The 20,227-nt window shown below is 38.0% G+C and overlaps 1 protein-coding gene across 1 annotated transcript; it reads right to left on the minus strand.

Annotated features, from left to right (window-relative positions):
* Positions 1-18,874: 18,874 nt before the first annotated feature.
* On the minus strand, positions 18,875-19,870 carry LOC148546307 (uncharacterized). The gene is made up of 2 exons (XM_088499184.1): positions 19,702-19,870; positions 18,875-19,593 (listed from the first exon to the last, which is right to left on the minus strand). The coding sequence occupies exons 1-2, from the start codon at positions 19,868-19,870 to the stop codon at positions 18,875-18,877; spliced, it is 888 nt and encodes a 295-aa protein (XP_088355310.1).
* Positions 19,871-20,227: the final 357 nt, after the last annotated feature.

Here is a 20,227-nt window from a genome sequence, read left to right on the forward strand (position 1 = left end):
TTGTGGGTTATCCGTCTGTAGTGACCGTTTTAAACTCGGTACTGCTTAGGCAGTACGTAATTGTTAATTTAATTTCGTTGCTTGATGATGTTACATCTATTTATTTGTATTGTTGACTGTTTAAGAAAAATTTAATCATGGTTATAATTTTGACATCGTTTCTTTCATGGTTATGTTATATTAGTAGTTCATTGTTTGAGGAATGGTTTACTGTTTAAGGTTTAGGTGTTTAGTTAAAAGTTCAGATGAATTAACGTTCGTGTTGGGGTTTAGGTGTGCAGGAATAAGATTTAAGGGTTTAGGGTTTAATTAGGGTTGAATCTTTATTGGTGTTTACACTTTAAGGTTTAAGGTTTAAGATGTACCTTGCAGGTTTTATAGTTTAGGGGTAAGGTGTAGTGTTTAGGATTTAAGGTTTAGGGTTGTGGGTTTAGTTTTATAATTATTTAAAAAAAATTAATTGTAAAATTTTATATTGTGTTCTCTTTCCAATTGGTTAGTTGATTTTTTTAAAATAGAATTTTATAAATCATATCTAATAAAAGACATTAAACTACTATCATGTTTGGTTTAGGGATTTACAAGATGGAAGATATACTTATGATGTGTTATAATTTGTACACCAAATTGTTCTCAAGTAAGAAATAAATAAACAAAAACATGAAAAGCTTGTTTTTGTCTGGAAATTATTTTCTATGCATCGGAATACTAAAGCTTTCAGGCTATTTAGTCGTGAAATTTTTTTAATTCTGTTTTACTTATATATTTAATTTACTATTGTTTTATTCGTTATAAGTCTTTTGAGTTTTAGATAAAGATATTTAAACATTCAATAATTATTATAAATTTTAGAGAAAATTTCATTTTTTTTTCTTAAGAGATATTAAAATGATACTCTCTTCTCCTTTATTTGTAAAAAATGTACATTCCCTTCCCTTATAAATTTTAAAAAACCTCCTCTTTAATCCGTTAAAATTTTTTTGTGTTACATACCATTAATTTTATCCATTTTTAAAGAATAAATAATTTTTTTTACAAAAATACTCTATAGCAAAAATTATATTTTTTGTGATATCATTTTGTTTACCAAAATACCCTTTAACAAATTATCCTTTTATTGATTAAATTGTATTTTTTTTAAAATATTATTAAAAAATATTTTTAATTGTTAAATTATTTTTTCCTAAGATACTCTTCAATAATTTTATAATTATTAAGGAATGAGATGTTAATTTTTTAAATTTTAGATAGGGGAAAGTGTTGAGATGGAGGGCTTAGAGTTAGGGTTTAGGACAAAAGGTCAAATAAAATTTATATTGAAATTAACTACAAAAGGCGACAAAAGTAATATCTGAAATACACTATGATAGATATTGCAATTGGAATGCATTTTTTTATGATGCAAGCCTACGAAAAAAGACAAAACAAATTACTAGTGTAGTTAAAGGCACCTTTTTATTGGTCACAAGTGCCATTTTGTAACGTTTGTAAAAAATATAGCGCCAAAAATTTCACTCTGGTTCGCTATAAATCATGGTAAGCAAGAAAGACTAATTAATGCGTGTTTGAGGACCACTTAACAAATCTTGAATACCCTCGCTGTCTTTCGATGAAGCCCATGAACCTATTCAATATTTCTAGTGCAAGTCAGCATCCTCCGAGTTTTTGGTAAGGAACTCTATATGGCAAAAACATTCAGTAGAATGCACGGTTCGAGGTAGGTATGTAAGAACCACAACTAATTTAACCATTTAATTAAATAATTAAATTGTCCAAAATAGGATCCAAAAATTTAGAATGTAAATTATTAAATTTAAATAGGATATTCGGACTCAGTAGATTTTTCTAGGTTGAAAAATATAATTTTCGGCAAAAAACCTAATAAAAACGCGAACCGGTAAATTAACCAGTAGTACCGACTTAAATCTGTCCGGTACTGTGTGAGAATGATAAAAACAATAGAAAATTTTAGGAAAACAATTAGAATTGAAAACCGAGCACTAATTTTAAAGGTTTGGCCCGAAATCGGGTCAAACAGGGCAAAAACGCTAACGAGTTGGACCAGGCCCAAGTTGGACCCAAACCCAACATATAAATATACTTAAAGAACTCATTTCAGCCACTTCCCACCTCATAACATAAACCCAACAGCAGCTGCAAGTGAGAAGAGACGGAGAAGAGAAAGCACTATTCATCCTCCACTTCCGGTGGCCATAACGCAAGCTACGGTACTCCTATTCGTGTGCCGTCAGTGGCTACGCGAAGCTCTCGCCAAGTCCGTTAGTTCTATTTAACTTGCGTAGGTAAAAACTTGAAATTTTCTCTCCTTCCTACTTCCCTAAGAAATTTGAAAATGTGAGTGTTAGTTTTGAGTGAAATTTTATGTTTTGATTGATTAGGCCCTTAAGGTTGGGCTATTGGTGGTTTGTACCCCAAATACCATCGAAGAAGGTAAAAAAACTCTTTACCTTGTAAATTTATGATTTTGATGAACCCTAGGTATTGATTGGTAATATATTATGTATGTCTAGCTAGAATTGTGAATTATTGGAGCTTTGGATTGATTGTTGGTGATTGGAAGCTTGGTGTGGACACAAATTTGGGTATAGCACATATTAGGATTCGACCAAGGTATAATTTTAGTTTTTTCTATGTAATATATAATATTTCTGGACACTTAGGCTAGTGAACTTTAGGATAGGATTGAATTGATTGTTGAAAAATTGTTGAATTTGATAATGTATGATGGTGTAATTGATTTTGATGAATTATGATATTGAACTTGGATGTTGTTGTTGATTATTGAAATGGAGAATGAAAATGATGAATTTGCCTGTTGATAATGAATTACAAGAATTATTGATATTGATAAATATTGGAAATGGAGGAGTGATGTTTTAGTGTAATCATTGAGAATTTGAGGAAGGTAAGTGAGAATTTTTGGATAAAATTAGTGAAATTGCATGTCAATAGGTTGTGGAATGAATTGGAAGGTGGATAGACATTATTTAGGTTCATTAAAACTATTTTGGTTGTAGGATATTTGGTTTTGGTTGTGAATTTGGGAAGTAGAGAACCTTAGTAACTTTTGGTAAAAATCAGTTTTTGGTGAACTTTGACGGATCATAACTTGAGCCTCAGTTTTTGAAAATTGTTGAAATTTATCTTAAATAAAATTTTTTTTTAAAGATCTTTACATTGATATAAAGTTTGATCAAAATGGATTTTTGTAGAGGAAATTATGACTGTTTAAAGTTTGGTGCCAAAAACTGAATTCTGAAACTTTGAAATTTTTCTGAGTCTGGTGAGAGTTGCGTAAGCGACAAGATGCACGCGACGCGACCAACCCATTCAGGTTAGGCATCTCACTTATGCGAGCCACTGCATGCGTACGTGAGCCAGCAGACTTTCAACTCTTGCGTACGCGACACAGTGCACGTGACGCGAGCAAACCATTCGGGTTGGGCACCTCGCATACGCGAGCTATTCAAAAATCAACCCTTGCGTACGCAAACTATAACACGCAACGCGAGCAACCCACTTGGGTTAGATATCTCGCGTACACGAGCAGGGAATTGCGTACGCGACCACCTTTTTTTTATAGCATGTGTACGCGAAGCATGGGCTTGCATACGCGAGACCCATGTTTTTCTGAAACATGATTTTTCTCTGTTTTCAAAGGTTCTCCAACTTTCCAAACTTCCTTAAATTGTAGTTTAAGAGTAATATCTTGTATTTAGGCCTAAGAACTAATAGAGGAGAATTAGTGACTTAATTAGGTGAAATTTACATGAACTTAGAAGACGGAGACTTAGGATTCTTGAGTACTGAGGGTGGATTAGTTTAGTGACGTGGTAGGGTACTGTAAAGATGACTGATATGATGAAATTGTGGAGTTGTGGAGATGATGATGCTTTGAGACGAGTCTAGGACTCAGGGTGGACTGTGTACTAAAAATTACTTTTGAAAATGAATGTAATACTATTTTATATTGAGAATGTTGAGACGCTATGCGCCTGGCAAGGACAGTTGGTTAATCCCGCTTGTCGAGGTCGTGGCAGCGGCATAAAGACGGTTGGTTTATCCCGCTTACGTTGAGATATGAGGTCCGTGGCAAGAGTATCCCGCTCGCATCCCTTCGGAATCACTAGAGTGTACAGGCACTATATCCTGGACTGTGTTCCAGGTACGATATCTCGGGGGTTCCCATTCTGAGACCGAAGGGCGACATCTCCATGGAGATGTGTCAGGTTGGCAGTTGAACTAACAATGTGATATCACAGCCAAATAGGACAGACATTCATTATGTGCATCTTCTATCTTTTTGCTTGCTTTGCCGACTTGAATTGCTTGTCTAATTGTATAACATGATTATTTGCTTCTTGAATTCCTTGATATATATGATATACTTGTGCTTTACTTGCATTGTTATTATTTGTGTTTTCTACTGGGATTGAGGAGGTTCGGAAGGTGGTGGCAATGGGATCTTATGGCGGTTAGTCTGGCAAAGGCTCTGGGACAGCGGTGAACTGATAGTTAGAAATCCCTTAAGATAGTTGTAACACCCTAACTATCAAACTGTCACGCTTCCGGTTGCGCCACTCTGATAGCTCGAGTATTACGATGACTCTTCTAATATTTAATACTAAAATATGAGCCTGTTTAAAACTTAGAACCGCATAACCTTTCATAAACACTTTTTCGTCGAAAATATAAACATACATAAACATACAAACTAGATACAATACATTAGGATATATATATATATATAACACTAGCTTACAAACATACATATCACAATTTCCTATCCCTCTTACAAACTTAATAAAGATAAAGGCGAGGGAAAATAATAGCTAAGATAATACAACAATACCGAATAAACAGAAAATAAACATAACTCTTATGAAGCTCCGTCGTCCATATCCTGAAAGGGAATAACCTGTAGGGGAGTGAAAACATCGTCCTCGCTTGTTCTCACTATAGGATTACAGAAATTGCTATAACAAGATACGTAAAATAAAACTATTTTTAGAATACAGTGATCATTGCTCGTCTTATGAGTCCTTCCAAAAACCTTGAGAACACACTCGAAATCCAGAAAATCCCTCTGAAGACTTGATAAATTTCTCGAATATTTTAAAACAAAACCTTTTTCCTTTCTTGCAAAAATCTGAAAAGTTTTTCCTAGACAGTATGAATGACCAACATGTCCCAAACATAGGTTCAATTAAGTCTATACTGTAAGAGTTTGATTTTTTATACTTTTCTAGACCGCAACCATGAAAGCAGTTACCTACGTGGTATAAATGATCATCCCATTACAAACATAGGTTCATTAAGTCTATGCTGAACCGGTCAGATACTTTATACAGAACTAGAACTCAATATACCAATCACGGCCTCAAGCCCATCCAATCCAACACGGCCCCTGGCCCAAACAACTCAATCATCAACCAATTCATCACAAACCAACCAATCAAACACAATCACAAATAATGTAGTTCAAACACAATCAATAGCAATTACAACAAATATAGCAGTTAGCAATTAACATAAGTATTCACATAGGCAAACCAATTACAATATGCACATCCAAACAATGTCACATAGATGCAAATGATGAATGTCTGCCCTACTGGCTGTGATATCACATTGTCGGTTCAATTGCCAACCTGACACATCTCCATGGAGATGTTGCCCTTCGGAATCATGGTGTGGGAACCCCCGAGATATAGTGCTCGGATCACTATCCAGGATTTTGTGCCTGTACGCTCTGATGATCCGAAGGGATGCGAGCGGGATCTATTGCCACCGACCTCACATCTAAGCGCAAGCGGGACGAACCACCGCCCTTACGCCGCCGCCGCTACCTCGACAAACGGGATCCAACCATAGCCCCTGCCGGGTGCATAGCGTCTCATAATCTCAATATCAATAGTCCAATGGTTTTTCAGAGGCATTTTCAACACATTAATCAGGCTCAATATCTTACTTCAAAATCATTCTTGGCCCATTTACTTTTAAATAACAACCGTATTCAATTCACATCTTGCCAAGAATGACTTTTCAAAACGGAGCCACTTTCCACATCTTTCCAACACTTCCAAACAATCTCAAAACCATGCCAAATTCAAAATCATCTTTCAAAAGATTCAAAATCATTCATTTCTAAATCAGGATTTTGGTCATAAGATTCCTTAGCGGAGTCTCAAGACTTCAGGGGAGAATAACCTAACTTATTTCTTAAATTCATTAAAAACCTCCGAAACCTTAACTTCTTGATTTGAATAAATAAAATTGAATTTAAACCAAAACTAAGTCATGTATCCAACTATTGCGAACCAATTTCAAAACCAACTTACTTAAACCAAAACCAAATCATTTAAACCGAAAACCAATTTTAGTTTCATTTCTTAAATCTGTTTCCAAAGGCTCGGGAATTATTTCAGTCTTACTAAGTCAAAGTTTCCTAAAATACTTCAAACTTTTCTTAAAACGTCGTAAAGGGAAATTAGTTCATCAAAATCCAAGTTCCTTTTAAATCCATTAAAACTCCTTTAAATTTGCTTATTTAATCAACTTCCAAAACATAATTATTTTCATCTTTAAATTGACTTTAAAACCTAATTCTTTTCTAAAATAGTTTACATTCAAAATATAAAAATTTTCTTAATAAAAGAGTTCAAACCAATTTCATATATCCGTAATCCAATTCAAGGCATAATTCATTCTCTTTTTAAAATTTGTTTCAATTAAAGTCTTGAATTTTATAGAAATTTCAGCAGCATCTCCCCTAAAACTTGGACTTTGCCACCCTTTCCGGGTCCCAACCAAACCAATCCTCAACTCTTTCCAACAGGTTCAAGACCAAATCAGTTTTCAATAAACAAAAACTCAAACTTTCAGATTATCAAAAATCATTTCAATTCAACCAAATCCAGGAATCTCCAATTTATCAAAGCAGACATTATCCCAATCAAACAGGCAACTATATTTATTCAGGACAAAATTAGACAATTCATAAGACTCACATAATCACCAGGAATATGTTTCACACAGCATATCTATTTATAACAATTTTTAATTTAAAATAAATTAGTTTGTATAAAAGCCCCTACCTCGACTCATCGAAACCATAACCCAAAATGCGTCACGAAACTTTTTCTCCTAACCAAATTCAATAGCAATCCACAAACTCACCCCCTGATCACCTTCGCAGCACTCACAGCAACTTAAAAGCAGTATTCAACATACAGAACTCGAACCTACGTTACCAGAACCTCAGAGTTTATAACCAAACATAGCAGAATACTAATGCAGGGTTTTCTGAAACATAATTACTTACCGAACTAAGAAAAAGAAACAGCGGCGGTAGCTGAACCAGTTTGGCGGCAGCCCCGGTAACCACGCACCTCGAGCAGCAGCGGTGACCAGAACTCCGCCGACGGCGACTGTAATAAACAAGCAATGATGACAAAGCTCCTAGAACTCATAAGAAACGAAGATCAACGTAAACCCTTACCGGCAAGGGAACTCAGTAGCGGCAGAGGCATTTTTTGGTGACAGAAGTTCGGTCATGGCGGCACAGCTCCCAGCGGCGGCAGAGGCAACAGCAAGGCACTAACGGCAGCGACAGAAACGGTGAGGAACAGCGGATCTGATGGCAACGCAAGCTCCCTCTCTTCTTCGCGAACGGCGACGGCGTCTGGCAGCAGGGAGGATGAATGGCGGCGGTGCAGGCAACGGGACGCGGCGGCGAACTCCTTCCCGCGGTGACTCCCTCACGAGTCCTCTCTCTCTCTGCCCAATCTCTCTCTCTCTCGTCGGCGTTGGGTTGCAACGGCGGGACAGGCTTCACAGACGGCGACTGGGCGGCGCAGTTCCCTCCTCCCGGTCTGGCTCGCACTCGCCTCTCTCTCTCTCTCCTGACTCCCTCCACGAACGCTTTCTCTCTCTTCGATTCTAACTCGCGATGGTGGCTCACGGCGGATCGGCAGCGATAGCTCAGAGAAGCGGCCTTCCTTCAAGGCTTGACGACGGCGCGATGGTGGCGGCAAGTCCCCGCGGCTCCGGCACGACTCCCTCCTCCCTTCTTCTCTGTTAGCAACGGCGGCGATGGTGGCAGTGACACCCACTGCACCGCCTTTCCTCCTCCTCCCTCACTCTGCTTCCGTGGAACCCCTCCCCTGCTTCCCCCTTCTTTCTTTCCTTCATTCAATTTGTAGCTGCTGCTGCTGTAGGGTTAGGTGCACTAGTATGTACTGAGTCAGGGGAACCGGGTAACCGTGTAGGGTTTTCAAGGTTAGAATTGTGTGTGTTGAGTTTTAGGATTAGGGTAAAATTTGGTACAAGGGTAATTTTGTAATTTCAAATAAAAATAGGGATAATATAGAAATTGAAACCCAATTTAAATCCAACACTAATTGTATAGAGAAAATACTATTTGCTCATCAATTTTACAAATTATTTTCAATAAAATGTCCAAATCAAGTAATTAGAAATAATATAATTAAATCCCTTATTTTCCTAAAACAGTAGTATCAATATTTTAGAATATTAATTGTTTAGTCCAAATCATATAAAAATCCTTATTATTTCACAACTACCAACTTTACAATTTAAATATATAAAATAACTCAATAATTATAAAATTAGATAAAATCTTAATTTAAATAGCCCAAACTCATTATTTTTGGATTTCTAGAACTTTAAGTTGTAAATAGAAAAATAATCCATAATTATAGAGTTTGGATGAAAACCTTAATTTATTTCAAATCCAATTAATCAAAACTACCTTTAATTACCTTCAATAAGATAATTTATAAAATTAAAATTGTAAATAAATATATAGTTTGAGATTAGTTCAAATAGAACTTTTCAAAAGTCTTGGGTCTTACAATAGTTACCCCGTTTCATAAAGGATTAGAGTTACGGTGTTAATTTTAATTATGTTTTAAGCTTGAACCTCATGATGGATATGAAGCTCTAGGATTGTCTCTGGCGTCCCAGGGTCTTATATCTTACATTACTGGGCATTGTTACCATACTGAGAACTTCCGGTTCTCATTTCATACTTTGTTGTTGTTTTTCAGATGCAGGTCGCAACCCACCCTGGTGAGTTGCTTGATGGTGACAGAGCGGAGGACCTTTATCATGTTTTGGAGTCTTTTGGCTATTTTTGTTTTAAGTTCTCTCACTTTTGTATTTATATTTGCCTTAGAGGCTTACTTTATGAGAGATATTCTGTATATGTTGTTTTAACATTCAAAACTCTATATGTTTGTATATAACTAGACGGCCTAAACTCCGCAGGTTGAGGCTAGTTCCTTATGATTATTATACTCTGTGATATACTCTTATATATCTATATATGTCTTGATATTTCATAGATTTATCTTGTACCTTTATACTTTTAGCTTCGTGTGAACGTTTGTGCCTCTATAACTCTGTTTTTTTTTAGCTTATTTCTCCATCGGGTTTCTAGAATTATTATTCCTTTCTATATATAATATGTATAAGCCTTAGAATTGTTGTGACCTCTGATTAACCTTTGCTTTATAGCATGAGGTAAGGCTTATGGTAATTAGGGTGTTATAGGTTACATGTGTAGAAACTTAATCGATATTGTCACCATTTATAGGGCGGAAGGTGTGAGCGGTGCTACATTCGTGGTACAAGCAAATCTTGTATTAATGAAAATTCAATTTTTTTCTCTCAAGAAAATCTACTGTTAATGTCAACAGTATTTTGTAATATCAAGAGAATATCTGAAGAAACTAATTTTAGTAGGATTCCATGTAAAAAATCAGTAGAGAAATCATTTATATGTTCAAATGCATCTTATGTCAAATGTATGTAAATTATCTCCGACCAACTTCCCCAAATAGCAATGACAACATGAGAATAGATGAATGAAAAAACAAAAATAAAAACAATAAAACACATTCATTTAAAATTACAAAAACCTAACAAGAACAAGTACAAGACAATAATCATGCATTTAAGCTCCGTATAAGACCAAATTGGAGAGTCTGAACAAGGTATGACTTACAAAACAAGGATGAATGCTTAGTAAATTATTTTATAAACACCTTAAGAATCAATGGCTACACATTAGAGTAAATAGTCAAATTTATCTCTGAAAAATTACGTATTCTCTAAATTGCTTTTCGAAATTTTTTTTGAATAAAATTCATTCTTCAAAGATTTTAAATTAATTACGTTGATCCTTTCGTCACTTTTTTTGTTGACAGCATCAAAATTTGCTGATATCACACATTAGATGATACTACACTACATATCTAAAAGTTTTAATTGACAACTAACAACACACATCTAGGAGTCTTAACTGACTACTAACATGATAAATTTATAAAATTAGATCAAAATTAGAACCTTATTGATGAGAGGGGACCTTAAGACATTAGAATCTCTTAACTTGGAGTTGATTTAATCTAATTTCATAAGCTTATTATATTAGTTTTCAATTAGGAGTACTAGGTGTATGTTGTAATGTCACGTAACATGCCATATCAACAAATTCTAATGTCGTTAGTAACGAAAGTGACAAAGGGACTAACATGACTAACATAAAATTTTTGAATAACGAATTTCATTAAAAAAATATTTTGGTGACCAATTTAAAAAATGAGTAATCTTTCAATTTGTTATCGCCATGCTTTCGCCTCCGTTTTTAGGGAGCTTTCGCGGCATTATTGTCGTGCTTTCTTCGCTGTTCAGCCCTCATCTGAGCTACCTTTCCATCACATGTTTGAACTCCAACATCATCTGTTTGAGTGTCAAAACATGTGAAAGGTGATTTCTTTTCCTCGTTCTTGTTATTTCTTGTATTTGGATTGCTATTCCAGTTCTTTCTTGTTGTTTTTTCTTAGTTTTAATTATTTTAATTGCTGTTGTGATGCTACTCTAAGTTCATGTTATTGACATTGTTAATCTGGCAGTTTGATAAATTATTGTTGAGGTGTTGTTCTTTGACCATGTGATTGTTAGGTTGTTATATTTTTGTCTAATTGTTGATTTAAACAATTATTTTGATCTTAGTTCATGTTCTTAATCTTGTTAATTAATTTGATAATTTGATTAATTGTTGTTGAGGTATTGTTTTTTGACCTTGTGATTATTAAGTTGCTGTATTTTTGTTCAATTATTAATTTAAACAATTATTTTTATTTTAATTCATGTTCTTGATCTTGTTAATTTGGTAATTTGATAAATTATTATTAAGGTGTTATACCCTATGATTGTTAAATTGTATTTTTACTTTGTTAGAAGTAAGAGATTAAACTGGAGAAAGAATTTGTATATTATTAAGTGTATTCAAGTTGTTTGGAATGATACAATATAAAAATGTATTTATAGGTGTTAAGAAAATCGTAATAATAAAGACGTAATATTCTAGAATAAATATTCAGATATACTAAATAATTCTAATAAATGCTAATTGATTCTAATATATTCTGACATCCTCCCTCAAACTTAAGTGACAATTTGAGTTTGAAACTTATTTAAAACAAAAAAAATAAAAAAAAATGCATAAACTGATGGAATGAATGCAGATGAAACTACCGAAAGGAAGCGCAGACAGAACCGCGCAGAAGGAATTGCAGATGAAACTGCCGCTGTCTGAAGAAAGTGCAAACGGAAATGCCGATGTCTGAAGGAAATGCATAAGAAACTGCATAAAAGATGGTAAACTGCTCGAAAAACTGCCAAAAAGTGGTAAACTCTGAAAAGGTGGTAAAATGCCAAAGGATGACAAACTATCGGAAGATGACAAAAAACATATGGTTCTACATGAGAATAAGTAAGTAGCGAATGAGCTAATCGGTGAGGTGAGAAAGCATCAAAGCATTGATCAACGAAAGAGAAGAAAAAAAATGGTACGGAAGAAAAGTATGAAAAGTACGGTGATTCATCAAAAGAAAATCAACCTATCTTCCTCAAGGATGATACCATGGCTCTGATACCATGTTAGAAGCAAAAGACTAAAATGGAGAAAGGATCTGTGTATTATTGAGTGTATTATTGAATGTATTCAAGTTGTTTGGAATGATACAATATAAAATGATATTTATAAGTGTTAAGAGAATTATAATAATGAAGACATAAGATTTTATAATAAATACTCAAATATACTAAATAATTCTAATAAATGATAATTGATCCTAACTCAACTATTAATTTAATAATTATTCTAATTTAATTTTATGTTCTTAAATTTGTTATTTTGATAAATTCTTATTGTTATAGTGCTGTTTTTTATATTATGATTGTTAATTTGTATAATTATTTTGATTTTTAATTGTTATGAATTTATATTTAGATGAGATTATAATATTATAATTAATATAGTATTTTTAATTTAAATAATATTTTAAAATTTATATTAAATTATACTTATATTTTAATATATTTATTTATTATTTTAATATAAAATAATTATTCTAATTAAATTGATTGATCTAATAAATTAATAAATTAGTAATTAAAGCAATTCCACTATGGATTCAGTTATCAAAACCTTGCTTTGAACTCATATGTTTCTTAGCACACAACATAGCTATAGCCTATACTAGAGAGTAGAGACAACCGATTTACCTACGCAGTGCTGAGGTCACCAGAGATATTGCCCATTTAGAGATACGAATACGATTACGGTTTTTTTTTTTTTTTTTTTAAGGAATTACTATGGTAATTTTTAGATAATGCCATTTTTAATAATATGTATCGCGTGATTTTATTGGACACTTTTGAGCTGTATGTAGGTGTGTATCGCGTGTTATTTTATGTTGACCAGTATATATATATTTTTTTTCTACCCAAAGCATTTGTTTTTTATAATTTATAACAGTCCAACAACATTGATTTGTAAAGATGGTAGCATTTAGCAGAATTTTAAGGATTTTTTCCCCTTTAAATTTGTGCAGCCTTAGCTCTGGTCCCTAGTAAACTGTGTATGAACAGCTGTTGCCTTGTAACCATGTCCATGTGCCTCTTCCTCGCCACGCTACTATTCTTACTACACACTACTGTATTATTTTCTTCTAATAACATAATAATAATAACTGATTCAATGGATTATTCTACAATTATAGTCATTTTCTAGATATATACTACGTGCAACACACATGTGCTGCACTGCTGCTAGTATAAAATACTAGTAAATGAAATATTGAAAATTGCATTACAAGGTAATAAAACTTAATTAAGTAATCAAGCTTGGAGACCAAGCCTTTGAATTGGAATTTTAAAGAGAGAAAAGTATTTTATTATTGTTTATGAAAAATATTAAAAGAAAATGATTAATGTTAGTCATATCTTACATTCAACCTAGAAATTGACAATGGTAGCAGTGGTAAACACAGCCTATTGTTGTCTGCGACTTTCTCATTACACAGTGGAACTGTTATTATGTTATAATATGACTGTTTCTAGGTAACAACTATCTCTACAGTGAACGCAACTTATCAAGAATAGATTTCTTGTAATGTGATTCACCTAAGATTCAATTTATACATTCTTCAAGCGTAGCCATATGCATACTTGCACGCAATTAAAAGGGTATTTATTCACCTAACTAAATGGACTCAACTAGCTGCTAGTGCTTCTGTGCACGTAATTTATGTAGTCGTCATAGCTTCCATCAATAAGATTGGATTAACTGATTGAATGAATTTTACCTTTCTCATTTAAATATCATATATAGTTTAGTCTATTCAATATATATCATCTAAGGTAATTTCGTATCTGGCAAGAGTTATTACCCCTACTTCAAGTATGTATGTTATGTTACTATTACAAATACAAACAAATGTATTTGTTCAACGTTCAGGGACGAGTATTGCTTCAGCCAAAGGCATAATTTTGATCAACATGAGAAAGTATATTCAATAATAAGGCAAGCAAAATTACACTTGTATGATTGGGTCTACCAAAGAAACTAAATACCCTGTTGGATAGTAAGATAATCAGGACCTCACCCATGATTAGTTTAGTTAACTTTGACTGGTTTATGTGTCTATTTGCATAATGGGTTTTGTAGGGCGCTTTTTAATTTTGACATTATTTCAGTAGTATATTTTTTAGTAGAGAAATATAGAGAAACAATGTTTTTTTTAATAAACTAAACCATACGTTAAAAAAAAATTAATTTTAATTTTTAATTTTAATTTTAATCGTAACTACTCTCTCGCAATCATGTGTCACTGCTGCCGCTGTTGTATCGCGACCCCGATTTCCTGTCCTCCGCTGTTTCGTTACTTATTTTTTATCAACTAAGTCGGATGTTCATTTTACTATATATATGGATGGTTCTTTTCATTCTAAAGTAGATGTTTATTTGAGTATACCATTGGTATTTTACTTAATTTACTTGATTCTACATGCACATGTTTTGCAGGATGTTTATTTTACTATATATGTGGATGATTTTTTTCACTAAGATATAAATGTTTATTTAGGCCGTACCATTTGGGTGAACAAAGACGAGGACAAAATAGAGACATGTCGTGTGCGGCTGTACGAAGAGCGACCATCTTTCTCGGCAAAATACGTGTCACAGGAGAAGAGTAGAACGGTGTGACTATACCGCTATACGCGATGCAGTGGGACAATAGACGGCTTTCTCACTCGCCAGGAACGTGCAACTATTGGAAACAGAGGCACGGTGCCACTGTGGAGTTACTTGTTTCTATTTTAAATTTTTCAAACATATAAATTTGATCTAAAGATTTATTGTTTTAGTATTTAAAATTTTTTAAATGTGCTAGTCAGACCTCCTATTTTATTTTACGATAAAATAAAAAAAATTACTTTAACACAAGTTAAACTTTCTGATTTATGTACCTTAAAATATGATCATCATATTTTTTTTATAAATTTTATTACTCCTTAAATCTAAAAGTTAGATTTGTTAATTGTACAAGATGTCTCTGGTACGGGTTGAGGGATGGATCGGAAACTTGCGGGTTGAGGCGGATGCCGGGTCGTTTGACTGGAGCAATGGGGGAGGTACCTGCAAAGACACTCCGACGCTCAAGTCAGAATGGATCTGAGAGGTGTATGATGTGAGGAATGAATGAATACCAGGAGGGACCTGGGTCCTCTATTTATAGGTAGCGGTAGTTATCTTATCTTATCTTGTTTGGCTAAGATAAGGGAGACGTTTGAATTCGAAAGTTGGTTAAGAGTCTTTAGAGGGCCGGTTTCAGGCCTTCTAGAGGAGCGAGGCGGGTCGAACTCGGACAACCAGGTTTGGGTTTGATCCCGAGTCATGGATCCGTGGGCCGGATCCGTAACAGTTGTCCCCGCAGCGGGAGAGCGAGTGAGGTCGGTCTGTCGCTGGGAGATGTGGTTTCGACCGTGAGCTGGGTCGGTTTGTTGCTGGGAGATGTGGTTTCGACCGCGAGTTAGGTCGGTTTGTCGTTTGGGAGATGTGGTTTCGACCGTGAGCTGAGGTCTTCGGTTCTTCTCGGTCGTTTGATTCCTTTTGAGGGGAGGTCGGCGTATCGGCCCTGGTCTTTTAAGGTCGTGGCAAAGTTTTGCCTGGCCGTTTTTGGTCTAACGCGACTCTTCTGTATCCAATGTGCCTGTTGCGTTTTCCTCTGTTCTTCCTTGTTTTTATTCTTGTGATGTTTCGTTGTTCTTTATTTTTGCCATGCATTGTTCTGCCATTTTCTTTTTGTACTGCGTTTTGTGCTTTGGGTGGTGGTAAAAGGGGTTGAGCACCGCTGTGTTGGGCTAGTAGTGGTAGTAAGTTTTTGGTTGTCTTCCTTGCTTCTGCGTAGGGTTAGTAGGCTGATGGTGGTGCTCCTCCCTATTTTAGGTATGCAACGGCGGAGGAGTGAGGGTGTGGGTACTCCGATAGCCCCTTCCAGGGGCGTCCCCGCTCGCTATACTTGGGTGACTAGCGATGTGTGGGGCGTTCCGTCGCGGATGACGGAGGCCGATCTTCAACGCCTCCGTGATCAGGGGGCAATTTGTGGTGGTGGCGATATGGAGCGGCAGTATGAGCTTGCCCTTCCGGACGCCGATGAGCGCGTTTGTTATTTGAACCTCGATTCGCCCACTGTTCCAGACTGGATGTGGGTTTACGAATCGATGTTTACTCAGCTCGCGTGCGACTTCCTTTTTTGCCATTTGTTCAGGATCTGCTGAGTCGGTGTTCTGTGGCGCCGTCTCAGCTTCACCCGAATAGCTGGGCAGCCGTTCGGTCTTTTGAACTTGTGTGTCAGTACCTTGATCTTCCGATTTCTGTTCCTGTCTTCCTTTTTCTTTTCTTATGTACTCTTCCGTCTAAAGAGGGGAAGCATAAGAAAGGTTATATGTCGTTCCGGGCTCAGCCTCATCGCCACATTTTTGGTTTGTTTGAAGATTCTTTTCACGGTTTTAAGAGAGAGTATTTTAAGGTGCGCCCTGTCCAGGGGCATCATCCATTTTGGTTGTCGTTAGAGGGCGAGCGCCGGTTCCCGACCTATTGGAATTTCCGTGCCGGGCCGTCGGTTTTGACTAAGGTCACCTATGATGGTTTGTCTTCGGAGGATAAGGACGTCGCCAATGTCTTGTGGCATTTGTTCGGGGAGCGTCCGTTAAATCCTCGAGACGTTATGGGGGATCCTGTGGCCTGTCGGACGTATATTGGTGTGTGGCTTGTTACTTTTCTTGTTCATGTTTGTCTTTCCGATTTTGTAACTTGATGTTTTTTCCTTTGATTTCTTTCAGTTGAGATGGCTGGTGGTTTGACTTCCCTGGCGCAGTTGAAGGCAGCGATGGATCGGGAGGAGGGGTCATCGGCGTCTCCTGCTACCCCTGTTTCCAACCCTGCTGCGAATTCTCGAGCTGTTTCTCAGGAGGTGGTTTCGTCGGGGGGTGAGGGCTGGTGCTCGTGCTTCACCTGGCCCTGTGAGCTCGCCTAAGGTTGTCGTGGTGACGGCTGTCGAGGCTTCTCGAAAAAGAAAGAGGCCTGAGGAGCCTAGTAGCGAGACCTTTAGGGAGGAGGGTGTTGTGCCTACTGTGATGGACCGCCGTTTTGATGCTTCGGGGTTCATAGATCAGCACTTGATGCCTAGAACGGAGCCATTTTTTGATGAGTGTGATGTTTCGTTCCAAGCTAAGTCGGTGTACTGTGCCCTCCTTCGGTCTGCTGTCATTGTCCAGAAGGCTGAGCCAGTGATGGCTCAGGTTGGTTTGTTGGACAAGAAGCTCCGCCATTCCCAGGCTGAGGTGGCTAAGTTGAAAGAGCAGTTCAAAGCTGCCGAGGTGGCGAGAGAGAAGGCAGTGAAGTCATCCGAGGAAGCTGGGGCGGAGATTCTCCGCCTTTCCGAGGTCGAGACTTCACTTCTTTCTCAACTGAGTGTGGAGCGGCAACGGGCTTCCGATGCGGGTTCTCAGGCTGCCGTGATTCTGGGCGAGCTGGAGGTTTTGAAGGCCGAAGTTGCTGCGCTAAAGAAGGAGAAGGCGGAGTTGCTGGCAGATGCGAAGGGAGCGATTGTGGCCACCGAGAAAACGATGAGGGCTCAAGCTTCGGTGCTGGCTCCGGGTGTGGACTGTCTCTAATGGGGGCTTTCAAGACCGTCCGTGATGGTCAAATTATTGACCTTGAATAGTTTTATTGTAATTTGTTATTTTGGTTTGTTTCAAAATTTGTTTTATTTTGGATATTTGGTTGGCCATGGGCCGTGTTGTTTTGAACTCTGGGTTATGCCATCGTGGCTACTTATGACTTGCTTTCTTTTTAATGACTCATGTGGCCGTTTGGGCTTTTTTATTTTGAGCCGTTTATGCGTTTAAGCCGTTGTGACTTGGGACCTTTGGTAGGCCGTTAGTGTTTGGGGATATCCGTGTGTTAGGCCCCGAGGGTGATCAGCTCTCGGTGTTTGTGGCCGTATCTCTATTCCGTTTTGGGGGATAGAAGGGAAAAAGGTAAAACATAATGGAATTTATTTGGGCCTCGTTAAAACCCTCCGTTATGGCGGGAAAGAGTACCCGTGCTTAATACTTTAAATGTAAAGATGGTAAAACAAATGTAGTTCAGAAGTAAGATCTAAGTTAAAAAGGAATTAAAAAAGACAAGGGAGGACCTAGGGTGGTCATTCTAAGTGTAATAGCGCCGTAAGTTGGCGGCGTTCCATGTCCTCGGGATTTCGTCGCCGTTAAGTCGTTCGAGCTTGTATGCTCCCCTTCCGATTGTGGCTTTGATTCTGTATGGTCCTTCCCAATTGGGGGTGAGTTTCCCTTCCCCTGGGGTCGAGGCTCCAATGTCATTTTATCGTAGAACGAGGTCGTCGGGTGCGAATTCTCGCTTGATGACGCCGTTGTTGTACCTTAAGCTGATTCTTTGTTTTAGGGCTAGCTCTCTGACATGAGCTATGCTTCTTTCTTCGTCGATGAGGTCTCGTTCCGCTACCTCGTCGTTGCCTCCGACCGTTTTTCTGGGGCTTGGGTCTCCTATCTCCACTGGGATGACGGCCTCCACACCGTACGTTAATCGAAAAGGTGTTTCCCCTGTTGTCGTTTGGGGTGTTGTTCGGTATGACCATAGGACCGACCCGAGTTCGTCGGCCCATAGTCCTTTGGCTTCGTCGAGCCGCTTCTTGAGTCCTTTGACGATTATTTTGTTTGCGGATTTCCACCTGTCCGTTTGTTTGGGGGTGTTCTACCGACTTAAAACGGTAGGATATACGTAGTCCTTCTAGGAATTCTCTGAATTTTTTGTCAGCAAATTGGGTTCTGTTGTCCGAGATGACGATCTCAGGGATCCCGAATCGGGTGATAATCTGTCGCTAGAGAAATTTTCGGCATTGGGTTGCCGTGATGGAAGCCAGGGGCTCGGCCTCAATCCACTTAGTGTAATAATCTATAGCAACGATGAGATATCGGAGTTGACCGGGTGCCGTAGGAAAGGGTCCGACAAGGTCGATCCCCCAGGTGCCGAATGGCCGTTCTGCCGATTTGATGCTGAGCTGGTGCGGATAACCGTGGGCCAGAAGTAGCCGGCCCGGATGACTTTCTGGGCGAGGGTTTTACCTCCGATATGGTGGCCACAACAACCTTCGTGGATTTTGCGGAGTATGTACTCCGTGTCCCCGGGTTCGACGCATTTGAGCAGAGGTTGCGAGAATCCGCGTTTGTATAGTTGTCTTGCGACAACCGTGCAGTTGGCGGCTTCCCTTTTTGTCCATTTTTCCTCTTTGGAATCTTCCGGTAGTATTCCGTCGAGGAGGTATTGTAGGATAGGGTAGGTCCATGATCCTCGGCTGGAGAGTGTCAGGCAAGCATCAGCCGTTGTGGATATGGACGGTGATTTAACGACTTCCTGAATTAGCGATTTATTGTCGTGTCCTGGTTTGGTGCTGGCTAGTTTGGAGAGGAGATCTGCTCTGGTATTTTGTTCTCTGGGAATGTGCCGTATGGTGATGTGGTTGAACCCTTCTTTCAGTTCGTTCACCTTGGCGAGGTATTGTTGGAGTAAAGGGTCTTGCGTCTGGTAGTCTCCGTTGATTTGGGAGCTGACTACCTGTGAATCGGTGCTTACTTCCAGGACTTTTGCTCCGACGTCCTTGGCTAGGGCTAGGCCTGCCAGGAGAGCCTCATATTCTACTTGATTATTAGAAACTGGGAATTCGTATCGTATTGACTATTCGATTACGACCTTGTTTTGGCTTTCGAGTATGACCTCGGCACCTCCGGAGGTGACGTTTGATGAGCCGTCGACGTGCAGCTTCCATGACTCGGGAGTGGGGTTTCCCGGAGTCATCTCCGCGATGAAGTCGGCCATGGCTTGTGCTTTGATTGCGTTTCGGGACTCGAACTTGATTTGGAACTGGGACAGCTCGATGGACCATGCTAGCATTCTTCCTGCTGGGTCGGGCTTTTGTAGTACTTGTTTGACCGCTTGGTCGGTCCGGACCGTTACGGGATGCGCTTGAAAATATTGTCGTAAGCGCTGGGAGGCCGTGAGGAGCGCGAAGGCTAGCTTTTCTAGGCGTGAGTAGCGAGTTTCTGTGTCTTGTAGGACCTTGCTTATGAAGTATATGGGCTTTTATTCTTTTTTCTCGCTTTCGCGGATGAGTGCTGCTGCGAGTGCCTCTTCCGTTATGGAAAGGTATAAGTAGAGGGTCTCCCCTGTTTGGGGTTTGGCGAGAATTGGTGGTTCTGCTAGGACCCTTTTGAAGTGTTGGAATGCTTCCTCGCATTTTGTTTCCCATCT

This window comes from Arachis ipaensis, chromosome B9 (assembly GCF_059453495.1).
Source record: "Arachis ipaensis isolate K30076 ecotype BB chromosome B9, ASM5945349v1, whole genome shotgun sequence".
In the NCBI taxonomy this organism is placed as follows: Eukaryota; Viridiplantae; Streptophyta; class Magnoliopsida; order Fabales; family Fabaceae; genus Arachis; species Arachis ipaensis.